The sequence below is a fragment of the Microplitis mediator genome, chromosome 3 (genome assembly GCF_029852145.1).
Source record: "Microplitis mediator isolate UGA2020A chromosome 3, iyMicMedi2.1, whole genome shotgun sequence".
Classification (NCBI taxonomy): domain Eukaryota; kingdom Metazoa; phylum Arthropoda; class Insecta; order Hymenoptera; family Braconidae; genus Microplitis; species Microplitis mediator.
Genome location: NC_079971.1, coordinates 2,113,588 through 2,135,181, shown reverse-complemented (window position 1 = coordinate 2,135,181; position 21,594 = coordinate 2,113,588). Strand labels below are relative to the sequence as shown.

General features: G+C 28.9%; 3 protein-coding genes across 3 annotated transcripts; 2 read left to right on the top strand and 1 right to left on the bottom strand.

Annotated features, from left to right (window-relative positions):
* On the bottom strand, positions 1 to 2,477 carry LOC130665578 (target of Myb protein 1-like). The gene is made up of 2 exons (XM_057466028.1): positions 593 to 2,477; positions 1 to 515 (listed from the first exon to the last, which is right to left on the bottom strand). Exons 1-2 carry the CDS (start codon positions 2,396 to 2,398, stop codon positions 183 to 185), a joined length of 2,139 nt encoding a protein of 712 aa, XP_057322011.1. The 5' UTR covers positions 2,399 to 2,477; the 3' UTR covers positions 1 to 182.
* Positions 2,478 to 16,525: 14,048 nt separating this feature from the next.
* LOC130665164 (zinc finger protein 182-like) lies at positions 16,526 to 17,850 on the top strand. The gene is made up of 3 exons (XM_057465455.1): positions 16,526 to 16,814; positions 16,873 to 16,975; positions 17,044 to 17,850. The coding sequence occupies exons 1-3, from the start codon at positions 16,650 to 16,652 to the stop codon at positions 17,694 to 17,696; spliced, it is 921 nt and encodes a 306-aa protein (XP_057321438.1). The 5' UTR covers positions 16,526 to 16,649; the 3' UTR covers positions 17,697 to 17,850.
* A 1,213-nt stretch (positions 17,851 to 19,063) lies between these two features.
* On the top strand, positions 19,064 to 21,057 carry LOC130664887 (zinc finger protein 567-like). The gene is made up of 2 exons (XM_057465068.1): positions 19,064 to 19,393; positions 19,461 to 21,057. Exons 1-2 carry the CDS (start codon positions 19,162 to 19,164, stop codon positions 20,246 to 20,248), a joined length of 1,020 nt encoding a protein of 339 aa, XP_057321051.1. The 5' UTR covers positions 19,064 to 19,161; the 3' UTR covers positions 20,249 to 21,057.
* The last annotated feature ends 537 nt before the right edge of the window (positions 21,058 to 21,594 follow it).

Below are 21,594 nucleotides of genomic sequence, written 5' to 3'. Positions count from 1 at the left end.
TTATAGTATGAAATTAAAATTTTTATTTCGACTTTAAAAAAATCAATGCGTTAAAAAATACAGACCCTAATTAACAAATAATTGTATTATTAATTATTATTAATTAAAAAATTAACATCCACTTTGATACTTAATTTATAAATAATGAATACGATAAAAAAATTTATAAAAATAAAATTTTTCTAATTTCTAAATTTTTTTTTTTCACTTATTTTCGATTGATTTATTCCCGATAAATCCGCGGTGTCTTTATCATTTTTAAAACTTTTATGTTGCAACGAATTTTTTTTAATTACTTTATTATCATGAGAATTTAAAAACTGATGTGGTTTTAATTTTTGCGATGTGACACTCGACGCGTCGACTTGTAAGTGTGAGTCTGCTTCTGACGATGAATCATCGCTATCATTTTCTTCACTCTCTTTATCAGTTTTAATAGAACGCGAGTGATATCTCTTCAGCAGATTATCATCTACCTGTTGATCTTGATGCGAATTCAGCTGTTGACTCGGGGCCTATTAAAAACAAAGAAAGAAAACATTAAATAGATTAATAAAATAAATATACAGAAAAATAAAAAAAAAATACTTACGAGATTAAATTGCGAAGCTTGAGGACTGTCATTGGCATTACGAGGTTGGCTGGCCATTTCTGGTGTAATTGGATAAGGTAACGGCATGTTATAAGATCCTTGTTGTTGAAATAAGTGATTGTTAAGTTGTGGTCCTTGTTGATAAGAACCAAATCCTATTTGATTAATTGGATTAACAGATAATTGATTTTCGTAAGATTGAAGAGCTCCGCTTGGAATTATAAATCCTTGATTATTAATTAAAAATCCATTGGATTGAGGTGGTTGATAAATTTGTTGATGATTTACTGATGATGATGATAAATCATAAGGTTGACTTAAGTGTCCTTGATTAAATTGTTGCTGTTGATTAAATTGTTGCTGTTGATTAAATTGTTGCTGTTGATTAAATTGTTGTTGTTGATTAAATTGTTGTTGTTGATTAAATTGTCCTAGTTGATTGAATTGTCCGGGTTGATTAGCTGAACCAGGTTGATTAAATTGTCCTGATTGATTAAATTGTCCTGATTGATTAACTTGTCCTTGTTGATTAAATTGTCCTTGTTGATTAACTTGTCCTGGTTGATTAACTTGCCCAGGTTGATTGAATTGTCCTTGTTGATTAAATTGTCCTTGTTGATTAAATTGTCCAAGTTGATTAAATTGTCCAGGTTGATTAACTTGCCCAGGTTGATTAATTTGTCCAGGTTGATTAACTTGTCCAAATTGATTAAATAGTCCTGGTTGATTAACTTGCCCAGGTTGATTAACTTGCCCAGGTTGATTGAATTGTCCAAATTGATTAAATTGTCCTGGTTGATTAACTTGTCCTGGTTGATTAACTTGTCCAGGTTGATTGAATTGTCCAGGTTGACTAAATTGTTCAATAAATTGTGGACGAAAATCACTTAGACCACCTGCATTAGTCACAGATGAACTAGTTCCTGATGATGCTGATTCTGATGATGAAGATGATTCAGACTTAGTGATGACTGATTGTGTCGATCCATTGGTTTTTTGCATACATGCGTCAATAAGCTTCGACTTTCCTTTAAGTATCTGAGGAAATACTGGCGTTGGCTGTTGAATAATCGGAAACTGTACATAAGTAACTGATGACTGCGTGTCTACCGGCGGTATTACCACGTAGGTTTCCTCATCACATTTCGCCGACTCGACATTCTTGACTATGGTTTCAGACGACGAGTTGTTACGACTTGAATTTTCGTTTGATGATTCACTTGCTTGTCCGTATTGGGGTGGATGCACTACTGGTGGTGGAGTTGTATGATGTTGGCAAACTGGTGGCGGTGGTTGGAAGACATGTCTCTCATAAGTTTGAATTGGTTGTAGAATAAACTCTTGTTTATTATTTTGAGTAGCACATCGATGGCAACATAGTGACGTTTCTGATTGAGAAGAGGCAGCTACTGGTGGAACTACTTGATGGGTAAGGACTGTTTGAGGTAAAAATACTTTAGTTGTCCCAAATGAAGGATTAACTGACTGTGCTCCTTCATAAACGAATTCTTGACGCCCTTCATTTGTGTATACTACCCCGTTACTGCCTTGACTTCCGGTTCCCGATGGACAAGGACAGCACTGAGATGATCCCGAGTTTTGTACCTCGAGGCAATACGTTGCCGATTTTTTAGTTCTGTTATTTTCTTCACTTGAATTATTAACCCGGGGTAAAAGTAACTTATCGTCCTTCGATTTAAAATCAGACTTTGATTTTACATCTGGGTCGTGTCTTGCAGATAATTTATTGTGCGGTAACGTGTGAACTACTCCGCAGAGTAAAAGACTGAGTATTATTGTCTTCATTATTGAAGATTATTAATTTTTACTTATTATTAATATATATATTGTTATCACTAGTGATGCCAAAGCCGAAGTGATACAAAATGCGGTAAATCCTGTCTTTATATATCATGGGTTTATGTTTATAATTTTTAATACCATCTCCATACCTCGTTTTTTTAAACAAGTAATATTTCATATTATTTTCGCAATATTCGTTTTTCTGACACAAATTTTTTTACATACGCATGGAAATAATTGCATAGCATACACTTTTTTAGTTTTGTTGCTCAATTATTTATAAAATTTCATAAATAATATTTTCATATACTTCTTAAAATTATTATTATTTTATTTCTAAAATAAATACGAAGAAAATGACCCGTAAAAAAAATTACTGAAGATAGGATGGAAAAATTTTGGCTGTTTTAAACTTCGAAACGTGACACGACGATGGACTTTTCTTGATTTTTTTAACTTTTGTAAATTCAAAGGACAAATCATTGATTGACGATACTATTAAAATACGATAAAAAAATATGACTTTAGATATAGGTAAAAATTAGCGTTTTCTGAGCGTATTTTAAACTAAATAAAAATAATAAAATTTATGACTTTTGAGGGAGAGACAAAAAAAGTTTGCAAAAAAGTCTAAAAACGTTCATTCATAGTTTTCTCGAGTAAAAAAAATTGTACATAATTATAAATGATCATATATAATAATATGTAATCATATATAATTATATGCATATAATCACACCTTTTTACAGAAATGAGCTATAAAATAGATGCATTTTAAAAGGCAAAGAGTTACTAACTAATGTTATTATATGTAATTATATTGAGCCATTTTTCACATATAATTATATATCATTACCAGGGTGATCCAAAAAATAACAATTTTTTTTTTTCTCGGAAAAAGGTTCAAAAGCTTCATTTAGATAAAAAAAGACGCACGAAGATCGCACTTTTCTATTTTCCATAAGAATAAAATGGAAAATAATTTTTTTTACGTCTTCTGATTTTTATAAGTAGCTCACGATGCGTCATAGGAATAATTTGCGGGCATATTTTTGTAGGTAATTGAATGATCTACAAAAAAAGTTTCTTATCATTTTTTGATAAATCTATTTGTTCGAAAGTTATTTGAGGTTGAAGTCGAATTCATATTAAATTTTGAGATCTTTTTACTTTTCCGGCGAAACTATCAGACCTATTACAAAATATCATGGGACCTTTTTTGTAGACAATTTTATTCCCTAGAAGTTATTTTGAATAAAATTTTTTCGAATTCCGCATTATTTTCTAGTTATTTTTATTTTAATGTCAAGCTCTTGAAATCGATCAGAAGACTATTTTTTTTATGAGCATGACATTAAAATGAAAATAATTAGAAAACAATGCGGAATCCGAAAAAACTTTATTAGAAATAACTTCTAGGGAATAAAATTGTCTACAAAAAAGGTCCAATGATATTTTGTAATAGGTCTGATAGTTTCGCCGGAAAAGTAAAAAGATCTCGAAATTTAATATGAATTCGACTTCAACCTCAAATAACTTTCGAACAAATAGATTTATCAAAATATGATAAGAAACTTTTTTTGTAAATCATTCAACTACCTACACAAATATGCCTGCAAATTATTCCTATGACGCATCGTTAGCTACTTATAAAAATCAGAAGACGTAAAAAAAATTTTTCCCATGTTATTCTTATGGAAAATAGAAAAGTGCAATGCGGAACCTCTTAATATTAATATTAAGAGCTCTAATTTTCACAGGCGTCTTTTTTTACCTAAATGAAACTTTTGAATCTGTTTCCGAGAAAAAAAAAATTTGGTATTTTTTGAATCACCCTAATAATTACCTATAAATTTTTTTACCTGGATTAAGTAATTTTTTTTTTTTTTATATTTTCAGAAGTTCAAAAAAGGTTAATCATGTCATGTTTTGAAATTTAAAATAGTCAGCGCTTTTTCAACGACTTTTTTTACGCAGAGATTCCTATCTAATTCGACGTCATACTAATGATCTATGAGTAATATTTGTTTTTGTAAAAGAAGTTATATAAATATAAATAATTATAAATTACGCATGAAAAAAATAGTATCATTAAATCTCTATACAATAATAAAAAACAAAACGTAGAAGAAATGACGTATATAAAAATAGAGTATTATCAAAAATTAATAGTAAACAATATTGTTTTTAGACTAAAAATTGACGACAGGTCATTTGACCTATTGGCTGTTGATAACGTCCATGTCTTATCTCCTGCCTACGGGTATTGTTATTCAATTTTACGAAAACGCACCCACTTTTATTAATAATTAAATGATAATATCTTTGATACTCATTTTATATTGTTATGTTTTTTAAGCTCATAATTAATTTTTGTACGTCAAAAAAATGTTATGATGACGTTATTTAGGGATCATGTAAACAAAATAAAAAGTATTTAACGGTAAGTAAAACGAAATTCAAATCATAAATTCAAACTCTGCCTTGAAGTTTGATACGAAAAAAAAAAACTAAAATCTTCAAAAATTGTTACATATATATTTTTTCCGTTTCATTTTAATATATATTTTATCAACTGTACTAAAAGTGAGTATGTATTTTATTCATATAAATAATTATTTTAATACTTATCCAAAAAATTAAAGGAACAAAAAATTTTGTAAATTTTTTAGTGATTTTTGGAAGGCTGTATTTTCGTGAAAAATATTCGTATCGAAAATTTCTAGTTTCTCGGCAGCAAATTGTCGTACAGAAAAACAAAAAAAAACAAATTGTAGCTGAATAAATTTCCTAAACGAGCCATGAATTCGTTTTTTTGAAAAAATTTTTCCCGGCCCCGTAGACCTAAAAAACAAAACCGAAAAATTTTGTCTCGACCTTTTTTTTATGATTCCGCAAAAACCGTGGCTCGAAAAAATATTTTGCTGAAAGATCTTTAAACTAGAGATTTCAAGCTTCAATTTGCTTTTTTTATTTTTTCAATACGAAAATTTTTCACGAAAATACAGCCTTCCAAAAATCACTCGAAAATTTATAAAATTTTTTTGTTCCTTTAACTTTTTGGATAAGTGTAAAAAAAAAAAATAATTAATTTTCAATTTTTATAACTATGATTATTTTTAAAAAAGTTCATTATTATTCCAGTTATAAGATTTGAAAAATTTTATTTAAAAAATATGAATACGAAATTACTGATTGTATGTTCGACGTTTATATATTCAAGTTTTATTATCTTGCCTGGAAATTCATATGTCATCAAAAAAAATAATGAACATGAACCGAAGAAAAGTGAAAAAAATGACTATTTTTTTTATAAAATTTTCGATAAACTCATCGAGGAATATAAAAATGAATCAGAAACTAAAGAAAACGATTTATCTAAACAAATTCCTCTTACGCCGAAGCTCGTCCAGTTTACTGATGATCTTCCTAAAAATAAAAATAAATGCGAACCAGGTGAAGATCTTCTTGACGATGGGTCATGTGCTCCTCCCATGTAATTATAAGTCTATTAATTAGGAAAAAAAGTATTACTTGTACACATTCTATTTATTCTGTAATTTATTTATGTCATTGTAAATAAACTTCATAAAAAAAAAAAATTAAGACCTACTTATTTTTTCTTTCAACACGACCATTATTTTCGCATGTAGTTCAAATTATTGCATACTGACATACTTTTTTTATTTTTTTACTTTATCATCAATAAAATTTCAATCATAAATAATCATTTAATATTTAGTAATTACTAATTATATTCTTTATATTAAAAATTTTATTTCTTTCAATTAATACATTTATTTTTTAAACTTCCCGCTAAGAAAATTGAAAATTTTCAAAAAAAGTCGACGTTTTGAGGCCCTACGAAGCTATTCTGACTATTTTCGGATGCCCATACAAAGTTGCCGAGCTTCAAAATTTTCCCATAGATCGGCCGATGCTTGGTTTGCAAAGACTGGCCAATAAATGACTGACTATACTGGCCCGTAATAAAAAAATGAAACCCTGCTAGTTAACGAATAAAAAACAAAAAAAATGTATTCATCTTAAAAATTCGATGTTTTCCTCCTGTTTCAACTTCTATAACTTTTTTTTTATCAACTTTTGCCGTATGACACAAGAGACCTTTTTTCTAGAGAATTTAATTTCCTACAAGACTGCTGAATTCAAAAATCAAAAAAAAATTTTTTTCAATGTATTTTAAATGGGAAAGGGGGACCCCCCCCCCGTGCGCCAGCTCAATTTTTGAGATATGGAGCTGAAATTTTAGAATTTTTTTTTTTTATTAAAGTAACTCTTGAGTTGTATTTAATTAAAATAAAAAATAAATTTTTTTTTTCTGACACAGTCTAATATATATATATATATATATATATATACACTTATCCAAAAAATTTAAGGATCAAGAAAATTTTATAAATTTTTAAGTGATTTTTGGAAGGCTGTATTTTCGTGAAAAATGATCGTACCAAAAAAATAAAAAAAGCAAATTGAAGCTTGAAATCTCTAGTTTAAAGATCTTTCAGCAAAATAATTTTTTGAGCTACGGTTTTTGCGAAATCATAAGAAAAAGGTCGAGACAAAATTTTTCCAAATTTTTTAGTTTTGTTTTTTAGGTCTTCGGGGCCGCAAAAACCGTAGCTCAAAAAATTATTTTGCTGAAAGATCTTAAAACTAGAGATTTCAAGCTTCAATTTGCTTTTTTTATTTTTCGGTACGATCATTTTTTACGAAAATACAGCCTTCCAAAAATCACTTCAAAATTTATAAAATTTTCTTGTTCCTTTAATTTTTTGGATAAATGTATATATATATATATTGTAATAAACGATAAATAATGATTGACAGTTAGCCTTAAAAATTAATACTATAGTCTACGTGACAATAAGCTCGTAACTATAATTGTTATATCAATATTACACCACTAATTATTTTATCACAATATCTAACTCTGCTGGCGAGCCCCCAGGCAATTATTTATTTAAAACTTAATAATATTTGTCAATGATTAAATACACTACCGCTCAAAAGTATTTGGCCTCTCAGAAAAAAGTATTTTGTAAAAGTTTGAATAAATGTAACTACTTCATAGTAATTTTAATTATTTATTAGCAAATTATTAGACGTAATAACAATACGTATTTTGCGGTGAGACAAACAATTAAATTCAATAAATGTATTGTTTGTAATATAATGAACAATGCAGGTAGCCAAGTACTTTTGAGCGGTTGTATAATTTGAAACATTGTATAAACATGTTCTTCTATAGAGTAGTTCTTATCAAATAAATTCCAATGTAATTATTATCTACATCAAGCGACATATTTATAAGTAATTAAATTTTTATTTTAATGATTCATATCTCAAAATTCGATACAACGTTCGTGGTTATCTATTTTTTTGTTTTACTATAATGATCTTCTACGTCAGAAGAACGTTAAGACGTTTTTGAAAACGACCGGAAAAAAGTATTTATAGGTGGGCGCGTTTGAATTCAAATCATAATTAGAAAACTCTGTCTAAGTACAAATACACGCGATAAATAAGAACTCGTTAAATTCTTGTTTACAATTTCTTTGTTTAAATTTAATTAATTGTGTGAGGATTACTGCAAGTGAGTACAAATTTTTTATTAAACAAATAATTTTTTCACACCTCATGCGCGAAAGCGCTTCGCGTTATTTACTGACGGTTTTGAGTCTTCGACAATTTCACTTACACGGTAACATTTGAAATTTGAAATTCGAGAATTTGTTAGATACAGCCCAGCCTTAATAAAATTTAAAAGTAATCATACAGTAAATCAGTAAAACATGCAAATAACGGATATGAAAATCCTGACTGATTATTAGGGTGGTCGTTAAAAATTAAATTTTTTCAGGCGCAAATCAAAGTTCATTTTTCGATACAATCGCGGTTTTTTTTAAATATCTCATGAAATATGCAGATTTAAGGAAAAGCCTAAGAGACTAATTTTATAGGAAATTAAATTTTTGACAAAAAAGGTCATGTTCATTTTTTTTATCAAACGTGTATTTATGAAGATATTTTTAAAAAACGTTTTTAAATCTTATCAATTGGGCATTTTAAGAATAACGAATGTTAAAAATAACGTTTTTTCTTAAATATAGACAACTTCGTAACTCGTAACATATCAATCATTAATGCTTGTTATAGTTTCTATATACTTAGAAAAATGTTATTTTCAAAATTTGTAATCCTTGAAACGCTCAATTCATCAGATCTAAAACATGTTTTTTTGGAATATCATCACAAATACACATTTTATAGAAAAACTGTACGTAACCTTTTTTGTCAAGAATTTAATTTCCTACAAAATTAGTTCCATAGTTTTTTCCTTTAATCTGCATATTTCATGAGATATTTAAAAAAAACCGCGATTGTATCAAAAAATGAACTTTGTTCGTCCTAAGGCACGTGTTCTTTTTATTTAAAACGAAAAAACAAAATTCCCCACGTATTTTTTCACTAAAAAGAAGCTTTTTATGGGGCGCCTGAGAAAATTTAATTTTTAACGACCACCCTACTGATTATTTTTACATTTTGTGTGCAATTTTTGATTTTCCAACATTTTCGTTTCTTTTATGATCCTGAAGTTAAAAGACAATTAGCAATTACCGGATTTTTTTTTTTCAACAAAACAATTACAAAATAAAACTAAAAATATGCACATTTAGAAAATTTAAAAAACTCTATGTGCAATTTTTTTTTTAATTCACCGTTTTTAAAAAAATTCAAAAATTATTTGACGTCGGCTAATTTCGGTATAATTTTTTTTTATTAATTAATAATAACAATTTTTAACATTACAGATTCGTGCCCAGTACATATTTTATTCAACAAAGATGTATACTAAAGCATTAATTTTCTGTTTGATGTTTATTTACGTTTCTCAAATTATCCCACCTGCTGAGACTTTTAGCATAAATTTTGACAGCTTTATGAACGATGCGAAGGGTATTATCAATAATATAATGCATCCCACTGAAACTATCGATGAAACTCCACCAGAACCTGAGGATAACAATTTACCTGAATATCTTCCTAAGCCAGGCGGACTCAGTTTTATAGCGGATTTCCCTCGAGCGAAACAAAGATGTCGATTTTGCTGGTGAAGATCTTCTGGAAGAAGACTCATGCCTTTCTTCTATGTAATTGTAAATTTAATCATTAGAATAAAATAAAATGTAACTTGCAAATATATTAATTTTGTAAATTTTTAGTTCTATTGTGAGTAAATTTATTTTTTAAATAATTTAGTAAGACTTATTTATCGATATCTTTCAACACAACGATGTAGAATGCTAATCACTTCTATGCCAGGATAGCCAACGTTACCATGTAGAATGGGGGGGGGTATTCTGTCCCGTGACTCGGCGATAAAAAATCCTCGTTACTACACTGATAGAAGTATTTATTTGAGCCAAATAAATATTTATTAATAGTTAACAAATGATTTATTAAATGAGATTTATTTAAGCCAAATAAATATTTCTTAGTAGTTAATAAATGGCTTATTTATTTATTTATTTAATTGGCCATAGGACAAAGTCCTCTGATGACCATAAGGAAATATAAGTATAAAATACTAAATACAAAGTGTACATAATAATAATAGCATATAACAGCAATATATGATATATCCAAATATTCAAATATTCGGTCTCCTGTTACATTATTTCTTGAGGAAATATAAAACTAAAAATGAGGCTGTATTCAAAAAGAAAAAATAATATTTGAATAGAAAGAAATGATACATGAAGCTAATTAAGCAAGGTTATGACAAATAATTTATAAGACTGTTTAATTTTATTTTTTTAAAGAAAATAACACACATAATAACTTGAATTAAGGATAAAAATTGTTATACAAAATATACAAAAAAAGTAGATATTGTAATAAATCTCTACTAACGATCACACTCATTCCATTCGAAGTTATAAACATAAAGCGGCACGGTAGTCAAATGTCGCAGCGATGTTCACTCAAATATGAGATTTATTAACTATTAATAAATCTACATTTGAGGCAAAGAAATACTTATTTCAGCCAAATAATGCTGAAAACTGTTTCAAATAAATACTTCTATCAGTATGGGTTTTTTCTTCTGTAACTTATTAACGAAAGCATCAGTCCTTATTATGTAAAAATAACGCTGAATCTATGATAAAACAAGCTGTTTCCAATTGTCACAAAGGCTCAAAGTTACACGATTTTTTTCTACGTTTTCGTCAAAATTACATTTTTCTCTTGGGCATTTCTGACCTCTAAATTCATAAGAAGTGTCAATAAAAAAATTAATTTTTAATTTCATTTATCATAAAGAGGGAAAGGGATCTGAGATACAAAAAAAAGAACATATTTTTGTGATTTTCTTTTTCAGAGTACGTTCATTATTAAAATTCTTAAAATTTGTGACATTATTAAACATCAGTTCAAGAATATTCTGCTAAATTTTCATAAAAAAATATTGGGAAATAAGCCAGTAGTAGTGGGGAGAGCCGAGTCACTTAAAAAAATCTGGCTATCGGTTAACCCTGCGGGCCAGCCCTAAAACTTCCCACTGTTTTCGAGCTCCTTGAACTCGAAAACTTTGTTGTGAATACATTTTCGAGCTCTTCGAGGGCTCCCAAAGAGCTCGAAAATAGCGGGAAGTTTTGGGGCTGGCCCGCAGGGTCAACCGATAGACCGATTTTTTTATGAAAATTTAGCAGAATATTTTTGGAATGATGCTTAATAATGTCACAAATTTTAAGAATTTAAATAAAGACGATACTCTAAAAAAAAAAAAAATGACAAAAATATGCTCTTTTTTTTTTTATCTCAGACCCCTTTCCCCCTTACATCTGAAAAATAAATAAATAATAAGAAATCTACTTTTATTTCGGATGCGGAATTATCTTTTTTTTAAGTTTATTTACTATTATTATTATTATTATTATTATTATTATTATTATTATTATTATTATTATTATTATTATTATTATTATTATTATTATTATTATTATCATTTTTTTTTAATCAACGCATAATTTTATTGACATAAAAAAAATAAAAATCTATAATCGTTAAGACTTAACGCCATATTTATTGACTAACAGCAAATATCAATTATAATAACGTTTTGATGATATATATCGTCATAAATTGTAATAAAAAATGATTCACAGTAGCATTAAAAATTAGTACTACGTGACTATAAGCTCGTAAACTACATTTTTTATATCAATAGTAAACCATTAATTATTTTATCACAATAATACGTCACTCGGCAGGCGAGCCTTCAAGACAAATATTTATTTAAAATTCAATGATATTTCAAAATTAGTAATTAATTTAACATATTACATAAGCAATTACTTCTACTGAGTAGTTCTTATCAAAAAAATTACAATGTTATTATCTACATCAGGCGACACTATTTACAAATAATTGAATTTTTTTTTTAATGATTCATATCTCACAACTTGATACAACGTTCGCGGTTAATTACTTTATATTTTTCAGATCATATTCTACGTCAGAAAAACATTATGACGTTTTTGAAAATAAACAACCGAAAAAAAAGTATTTAAAGGTGGGCGCGTTTGAATTCAAATCATAATTAAAAACTCTGTGCAATTATAAACACACGCGATAAATAAAAACATTAAATTTCTATTTACAATTTTTAAATTTAAATTACATTAATTTTGCGAGCATTACTGCAAGTAAGTACAACTTTTTTTTTTTTTTTTATTAATTTAAATTAAAATCTGTTATTACATAACAATAAATAATTTGTATGATAAGTGTGTAGGGCAGGCATTAGCAGACAGTATCCACTATTTATTGAAAACGATTTTTGAAGTCAGTAGGCTTAAATCTTTTTAGCCTTCTGTTTATAATTAATGAATCTCAGAACTGATAAATTGACATTAAATTCACGTGGACATATCTAATGTTCTAGCTTTATATCTTACTAATAGCTTACCTCTATCTAGCTCTTTTTTTTCTTCCCATGTGTTTATCTATTTAACTAGTACTGTTAATAAAATTGGCGCGACAGTCGTAAAAGAAAATGGTGACATCTACGGAAAAGGCGGTCTATTCAAAAAAATAATTTTTTTTTAAAATTATTTTAATTTAAAATATAATTTTTTGACTGATGTCGAACGACTTTTAAAAAATTCAGTTATGTTTTCTTAATTCTTTATTTTGAATGGACACTGTAAAAAATTTTAGTGTAAAAATGACCCCCGAGAACTTGACATGCCCGTGTAATTTTAATACGGTGTAATCTACTTATTTTACACCATTCCGGGTTACTTTTTATAATTTTGATTAATGAACAACAAAGAAGCATTAAACATTTTTAACTACTTAATTAATACAACTGTATTAATTTTATTTAAATATTACGGGGATAGCCACTGTGAGGATCGAAAAAATAGGTGATTTTCGGGAATTTTTTTGACTGGAATAATAAAGAAATTTGGGGATCGGGTTTTTTTTGTTTTATAAAGTATACATTGAAGATAATTCTCCTAAATTTTCATTAAAAAATATCATGTTGTTACAAAGTTATAAGCATTTTTGTGGAGCAACAAAAAAATTTCCCCCACCACGGTGTCATCTCTAACTCAAAAACGGATTATCAGAAACAAAAAAACCAAACGGCGTTGTAATCTGTATGCATGTGGTTATCGTTGCACGGAGGGGATTTTGAAAATTTGGATTTGAAAAAAAATGGCGACATATTAAAAATTTTTTCGTTATTTTTTTTCATTTTTTTGGATTCAAACAACCCTAAAAAATCTTAAAAATCAAAATTTTCAAAATCCCCTACGTGCAACTTTAGCTACTGAATAGACGAATACGGCAAAAAAAAAAGTTGCGAATCGGTTGATATTTATGCAAATTACAGATGCCACCAGTTCAAAAAAAGTAGTTTCGAGAAAAATGCGTTTAAAGTTTTTAGTCGATGGAACGGTCAGTGACGCGCTGTCACAAAAATGACTATAACTTTAAAAATATTCGGAATTTTCATATAAAACTCTAGATACATATTTTTGAAAATATACACTTTGATTTAAAAAAAAAAAATTTTTTTTTTTTTAAATTTCACAGTGGCCATCTCCCTTAAATAGTATTTGAACATTTAAGTATTTTTATGATTATTTTCTTAACGCAACGTTATCATAAATTACACAATTACATACTTGACGGTGTAAAGGTTTTTGAATGTGCGATTTTTAATTTTCCAACATTAGTTTTTTTTTTTGTTAATTAAAAATTATTATTTTTAATATTACAGATTTGTGCCCGCTACATATTTTATTCAACAAAAATGTATACAAAAGCATTTATTGTCTGTTTAATGTTTATTTACATTACTCAAACTATCCCACCTGCTGAGACTTTTCGCATAAATTTGGATGGCCTTGTGAAAGATGTGGCGAAGGGTATCCTCAAAGATATAACGTATCCCGTTGAAGTTTTCGTTGAAGCTCTACCAGAACCTGACAGTTCCGATTCGAGTAAAGATGCACCTGAAAATATTCCTACGCCAGAGGAACTTATCAATTATATACCAGATTTCCCTCACATGAAAAGTAGAACATGTCCGCCAGATGAAGATCTTCTGGAAGACGGGTCATGTCTTCCTTCTATGTAATTGTAAATTTAATAATTAAAAAAAAATATATTGTAACGTGCAATTATATATTTATTTTGTAAATTATCAGTTTCGTTGTAAATAAATTTATTTTTTTTAAATTTTAGCAAGACCTTTTTATCGACATCTTCCAACACAACCATTACTTCATAATTTACTCATTAAAATAATTTTGTACCAAAAAAATTTTTAAATTTATTTATTTTATAACCAGTATAATTTCTTAATAAATTTTTATTAATCACTTTGTCTTTATCATTTTTTTTCTTCCGTTTTTATTTTCTCTTTCTTCACAGATTCTCCATCATCTTCTATTTCCGGTCGTTCAATCTGCCCTTAGGCTCCAAATCATGATCATAATCTCCAAGCTCAAAAATTCCATCATCATCTTCATCATCATCTTTGATCTTCGTCACCATCAAATTCAACTGCAGTCGAATTTCTCTCTAATGCTTTTAAATTATTTTCTCTTCCGAATACTTTCTGATATTGCAAAGCCATCACATGGAATAATTGTCCAAGTAAATTAAGTCCATCACTTCGTTTTTGGGCCTCATCAATACTTGGTCCCAATCATTACCTAGAGTGGAACTGCAAGTTTCAGTGTCAGCATCCAGTCAAAATCAAGTTAATTTCAAGCCAATGTCATCAACTATTTGCGTAAGCACGACTTGTAATTTTCAATTTATAATTGAGCAGAAACTATGAAAAATAAAAACTACCCGAGTCGAAATTTAAATCGTAGATTGAAAGTACAAGACGATGAAGTAAATTCAACCTTTCGAGACGTAAATAGTCGTAAAACGTAATAAAGACGTAGTTGACGTACGAAAACGTAAATAAGACTTGCGTAATCGTAAATCGTAGATACAACACAGTAAAAAATATTGTGTAAAATCAACACAGTTTGTGTATTAAAAACAGTTGACACAAAATTTGTGTTGAAATTTCGACACAAACTTTGTGTAACCCCTTTTTAACACAAAGATTATGTTGAAATATTGCCACAAGAGGGCGCGAAGAATTCCCCCAGACAGCATTAAAGTCAGAATGACTGCTTTACGACGTATTTTTGAAGGAGTCTTCAAGAAGTCTTATAATGACTTCTTAAAGGTGTCATTTTTAAGAACTCTAAATTAAGAGTTCTTGAAGACTTCATAAATAAGACGTCAGTTTTGTGACGTCTAAATGTATTCTTTTTTTAACTTTTTTGAAGTCAAAATGAAGTCAAAATTAGGAACTCCTTAAGACGTCATGGTAAGTTCATTCTGAAGTCTTATTTGCGGAGTCAGAAAAAAGAACTCTTTGAGAACTCTTTGAGAACTTTTAAAGATGTCTTACTGAGTTCGCTAGGTGGCGCATTCGACATCTTGAGAACTTCTTAAAGACTTCTTTAACGTGTTTTTAAGACGTCCAAATCATAAATAGGAACTCATTCAGAACTCATCAAGACGTCATTTTGATATCTGGGCCACAGTAACACACAAAATGTGTTAATAAAGAGTGTATAACACATTTTTTATGTTACAAAAAGTGACACAAACTTTGTGTTAGTTTAACACAAACCGTTTTCGACACAAATACACAATATTTTTTACTGTGAACCTTTCAAAACTGGCAATAAAACAATTAAACTATACCGGAAACATTTTTGTCTACAACCCGAGTCGAAATATTGGACGTAAGTTAAACGTTCTTAACGTTTTAAACGTATATTGAACGTTCTTAACGTTTTAAACGTAAATTGAACATTCTTAACGTTTTAAACGTGAATTGAATGTTTTTAACGTTTTGAAAGTCAATTGAACGATTTTTTTGTATTTTGGTTCGTAAAAAATTGGTAATTTCATGAGTTATGATTTTAGTTTAATGATAACATTAATTAATTTAAGTCAAATTGAGTTTTTAATGTCCGAAACGTTCAATTTACGTTCAAAACGTTAAAAACGTTCAATTTACGTTTAAAACGTTAAGAACGTTCAGTTTACGTCTAATATTTTGACTCGGGAAGCTTCTAGGTAGTCTGTAAGGCCCAAAGAAGCTCGAAAAACTGGGCATTAATAGAGTTATCTCCTGCAAGGGCCAAAATATTTTTCTACAGCTGCTAAGGATTGTTATTTCTTGTCTTCTAGCTGCTAGACATGTCTTTTGGCAATTAAATGTTTCCGGCATAGTTTAATCGCTTTACTGCAAGTTTTGAAATTGGTATCTACGATTTACGATTACGTAAGTCTTATTTACGTTTTCAACGTCTTGTACGTTCAATCTATGATTTAAATTTTGACTCGGGTATGAAAAAAAAAAAAGTCTTATTTCGTCGAGTTCTGCACGAATTCATGGTCATTTGGCGGCGCCACAGAAACAGTAGAATCCCCGTTTTACTTTTTAAACGAAAACGCACATGAATATCTCGATGACAGCGACCTCACTAAAATAATCGTCGGGGTAAAAGACCGAAAATATCCGAAACGCAAACTCTCGCTAATCCAATTATAATTTGGAGTAAAATAAAAAATAGAGGTGGCGCTAAAACTAACTGTCATTGCGATGTTGATAATTAATAGACGTAATTAAAAAATGTCACAATTAAAATTAAATTGCGGGTCAATTAGTGACAGTAATTATCTTGATCAATCTGCAATTGAAAGGAACAATAATTCTAGTGACAGTAATTTAATTACTGCAATAATAAAATTTCGTAAATTACAAAATAAAAATAATGAAACCCAGCCACCGAAATTGGTAATTAAATTGATTTAATTAAATAAATAAATTTAATTTAAAAAAAAATTTTTCGCAGGTCACCGATGATCCCAATCATTTGGTAGCAAATAACAAATCCTATGAAATTTGTGGCATTGAATACGTCTGCCATGGGTGTAATAAACTATTTATATCAGCAGGTGAGAATTTACCCATCATTAATTTTTAATTAAATTACATCAGCAAATTAACTATCAATTAATTGCAGGAAAGTATAATGAGCATGTGCTGGTCAGTCATGAAAATAGAAAGTATCTGAGACCTGATGGATTTAACGAGGAATCCAATAAGAAGTTTAATTTGAAACGAAAAATTTCCCTGGAGGAAAAACAAATCTACAAGCACCCATGTCCACATTGTACACACACAAGTAAGACAATGAGTGCTCTAAAAATTCATTTGGCCTCTCATTCTGATATCCGCCCTCACCAATGTCCACATTGTAATCGTGCTTGTAAGACTAAATTCAATTTGAGTCGTCACTTGCGTCTCCACTCTAGTTACCGGCCTCACAAATGCCCTTATTGCCCATTTGACAGTACACGATCCGACCAATTAAAACGTCATGTCCGTAGTCATATGGATGAGAAATCGTACGAGTGCGATGTTTGTAAAAAAAAAATTAAACGCTTACACAATTTGAAATCACACAAGACCACACATCGAGCGAATCTATTTGCCAACCAAGCACACGAATGTTCAATTTGTGCTAAACAATTTTCAGACAGGAGTAGTCTCAAGCTTCATAAAAAAATCCATAGGAAAGGAAATCGTTATTATTGTACTGAATGTTCTTATTCAGTATCTAACGTATCTACTTTAAGGAATCATTTTAAAAAAAAGGCGCATTGGAAAACTTAAATAGCATTCAGTTCATCACAAGAGTTACAGGCTTTAGAAGTCATTTTTGATACTTTTGTTGGTATTTAAGATTATAATTTAATTCATGTCAACATGAATTGAATATGTTGATTATTTTAATAATTTTATAATGATTATTGTAGCTGGTAATAAATAATCGATCAAAGATAAAATGATTTTAGTCTATTTTTTAAAAATATTGATAAATAATTTATTACAAGAACTTGTAATTAAAATTTTATTCAAGATCTTAATTCAAGTCAGTTATTAGTAAGAAAAATAGTAAAAAGTAAATAAAGAGTTGTAAGTGACGTTTATACCCATACAAAAAAATAATAATTGTGTAGAGAAGTTCTAGGTTCTCCAATCCCATCGATTCCACAGCCTTCGAGTATCGGAACCACTGTAATTTCCAGCTGGATAACTTTGAAACGGCGAAAAAAATTCTGAGTATATTTTACCCTCTGGAAAAAATTCTAGCATGTCTGGAGTGACCTCAGTTTCATATGTTCACCGTTTCGTCTGCCTCCAAGTGTCGGAAAGTCTGGATTTTCCAGCTGGAAAACTTTAAAACGGTGAAAAAAATTCTGAGTATATTTTACCCCTTTGGAAAAAATTCTAGCATGTCTGGAGTGACCTCAGTTTCATATGTTCACCGTTTCGTCCGCCTCCGAGTGTCGGAAGGTCTGAATTTTCTGCTAAAATTTATTGCAATTAAAAAACAATAATTAAATTAAATTCTCATTTCATTTTTATTCAAATATTTGGATAAATTTCTTTTAAATTCGCTTGGCTCAACCTTAGTCCGCATTACCTCGTTTTTAAATTTTCAAGGCCCACTTTGCCCCGTGTAATTAATTTACATTCCTATTTTACCTCTGGTCCAATTTGCCCTCCCCTTTTTCGTTGTAATTTTGAGTACTTGAGCTTTTATGTCAAAGATTGAAATTACGATAAATAGAAAAAAAAAAATTCCACTAAAAATAAAAAAATTGTTAAATTTTGTCATAAATTTATATTTGAAAAATAATAATGATCCTAAAGTTAGCAGACAATTGAAAATTTCAAAATTTTTTTTCAATAAATTGTTTACAAGAAAAAAAAAACTAAAAATATGCACATGTAGAAAATTTAAAAAACTACAGGTGCAATTTTTTCAAAAATTTTTTTTTTATAATTTACCGTCTAAAAAAAAATTCAAAAATTATTAGACGTCGGCTAACTTCAGTATCATAAATAATTAATATAAAACCTGCATGTAGACTGCGCTGGAAACTATTGTCATCTCAATAAGAGATTTCCACTAAATCTCCCTCTTTTCTGTGCGCATGCGCAATTCATAAATGTTCGGTAGTAGGAGCAATTTCCGAGGTATATTCTCCTACTGGGACCACGATACAATATCTGACTGTTTATATTTAATTCATGTCTTCGTAAAATTAATTTGAAGGTTAAAACAATTAAAATGTTGCAAGCAAATTTAAATTATTTGTCAAATTTTTTAAACATTCCATTAGATGAACTCAAAAAGATTGATATTCCTGAACAAAGTGTCATTGTTACTCCAATTATAGATGTTTTTCCACCAACACCCGAAGAGGATCCACCGGTTACCCCAGAATGGGATGAATATCAAAACGAGATTCAAAGTCTCGAATATATTTGCCAGGATTGCTTCTGTTCCTTCAGTTCAGCAGGTGATTAAATTTTTTAACTGTCATTTGAATTATTTTCAACAATAATTATATACATATTTATTTTTAGAGCAACATCAACAACACGTACTGTCTGGTCATGCGAACATAAATACGAACAATGAAGAGCGGGAATTAGAAGCCGAAAATTTTATCCTGACTGTTCGCAACGAAGATCCGACTCATAACTCAGCAACAGAAAATTCTCATGATGTAAAGGGTCACAATCATCATCGACCTTCGAAATCTCTTGAAAACTCTATAGAGGAATGTCCTATCTGTAAAAAAAAATTTTCCAGTAAACAATATTTGGCAAAACACAAGAAAACTCATAAAGAAGATAATTATTACTACTGTAATATCTGTTTTTATAAGACAAAAGATATTCGATATTTTAAAAGTCACAGCAACAAGCACTCGAATAATGAATTTTATATATGTTACCATTGTGGTAGGTCATATAAAATCAAAGCATCGTTAGAAATCCACTTGACTTTTGAGCATGGCCTCCAGATTCAGTCGGTTGATAGTCAGAAGAATCCAGAGAATCGTGTTGGTAAAAAGCCGAAGGATTCAGTCGGCCGGAAAAAAATATCGTACGCTAAAAGATTAAAACTTAACGCTGAGCATAACGAAATAACTCATCAATGTGATGTGTGTCTTCGTACGACAACTTTTAAACCTGACTTTGGTAGGGACATGAATGATAACTTATATATTATATGCTGTCACTGTGGAAGCCCATTAAGAAAAAAATTATTAGAAAATAATTTGGAATTTCGTCATGATCCGAAATATGATTCAAAAAGTTTACGTGTTTATGTTGCGAAAAAAAATTTACGGATTCTAAAAGTTTGAATCGTCACAAAGCGACGTATAAGAAAGGAGATAATTATCATTGCAATATATGTCTTTATGCGACAGCTTTACTACGTAACTTTGATAAACACATAGTGAGACACTTTAACGATAAATTTTATATATGCTATCACTGTGGGAGGCCATTTAGAAAAAAAATACTATTAGAGAATCACTTGAAATTTCGTCATGATCCGAAATTACGATTCGTTAATCATCGTGAGTCAACAAGTTTTACGAATAAAAAGTTCATGTGTTTATTTTGCAATGAAAAATTTCAAAATTCTAAAAGTTTATGTCTTCACAAAGTGACACATAAACAAGGAGACAATTATCATTGCAATGTATGTCTTTATAAGATAACTAGATTAGATAACTTTTATGCGCACATGAAGAAACACTTTAATGATAAATTATATACATGCTATCACTGCGGAGGATCATTTAGAAAAAAAATATCATTAGAAAATCACTTAAAATTTCGTCATGATCTCAATTTTAAATTTGTTAAGAATCATGATTCAAAAAGTTTTGTAAATAAAAAGTTCATGTGTTTATGTTGCAAAAAAACATTTCAAGATTTTAAAAGTTTGAATCGTCACAAAGTGACACATAAAAAAGAAGACAATTATCATTGCAATGTATGTCTTTATAAGATAACTAGATTACATAATTTTGATAAGCACATGAAGAAACACTTTGATGATAACTTATATACGTGCTATCACTGCGGAAGATCATTTAAAGAAAAAAAGAGATTAAAACATCATTTGAATTCTTATCGTGATCCTAATTCTCAATAAATTAAACATCATAATACAATAAATTCTAGAAATACAAGTGCTAGTGTGTAAATTTTGCCATATAAAACTTCAAGACATCAATGTTTGGAGCTACACAACGAAACTCATAACGAGGAAAATAATTATCACTGCAATGCATGTGTTTGTGAGACGAAGAATACTCGAGACTTTGGAAATGACACTAAGAAGCTATGAACGATAGATTACTTTATTTTGAATGATGACAAAAATATAACTAAAATTATATTTAAATTTTTAATCGCAAACATGTAGTTTTTTTTCTAATATACATATTTTTCATTACTATTAATTTCATTATTCGATTTCCCTATTTTTATGTTTGTCTTCGCATAGAATTAATTTTATATCAAGAGGTACAGACTTTATGATAGTAAAGTTGGCGAACATCTGACAATTTTTAAACTTTTGAAATAATAAATTGAAGTTTTTATAAAATAAAAATAAAAAAATAAATGTTTAGAGAATTCAAAATCCAGTACATGCATTTTTTAAAAATTTTATTAATTTAATTATTTAATTTTT

What these genes read in the sequence shown, in the direction of transcription:
- LOC130665578 (XM_057466028.1), bottom strand. Translation starts at nt 2,398, where the DNA reads ATGAAGACAATAATACTCAGTCTTTTACTCTGCGGAGTAGTTCACACG. An exon ending in AAGCTTCGCAATTTAATCTC is followed by an intron (nt 516 to 592) that starts GTAAGTATTTTT and finishes TGTTTTTAATAG; the next exon opens with GCCCCGAGTCAACAGCTGAA.
- LOC130665164 (XM_057465455.1), top strand. Translation starts at nt 16,650, where the DNA reads ATGTCACAATTAAAATTAAATTGCGGGTCAATTAGTGACAGTAATTAT. An exon ending in AAACCCAGCCACCGAAATTG is followed by an intron (nt 16,815 to 16,872) that starts GTAATTAAATTG and finishes AATTTTTCGCAG; the next exon opens with GTCACCGATGATCCCAATCA. An exon ending in TAAACTATTTATATCAGCAG is followed by an intron (nt 16,976 to 17,043) that starts GTGAGAATTTAC and finishes AATTAATTGCAG; the next exon opens with GAAAGTATAATGAGCATGTG.
- LOC130664887 (XM_057465068.1), top strand. Translation starts at nt 19,162, where the DNA reads ATGTTGCAAGCAAATTTAAATTATTTGTCAAATTTTTTAAACATTCCA. An exon ending in CTGTTCCTTCAGTTCAGCAG is followed by an intron (nt 19,394 to 19,460) that starts GTGATTAAATTT and finishes ATTTATTTTTAG; the next exon opens with AGCAACATCAACAACACGTA.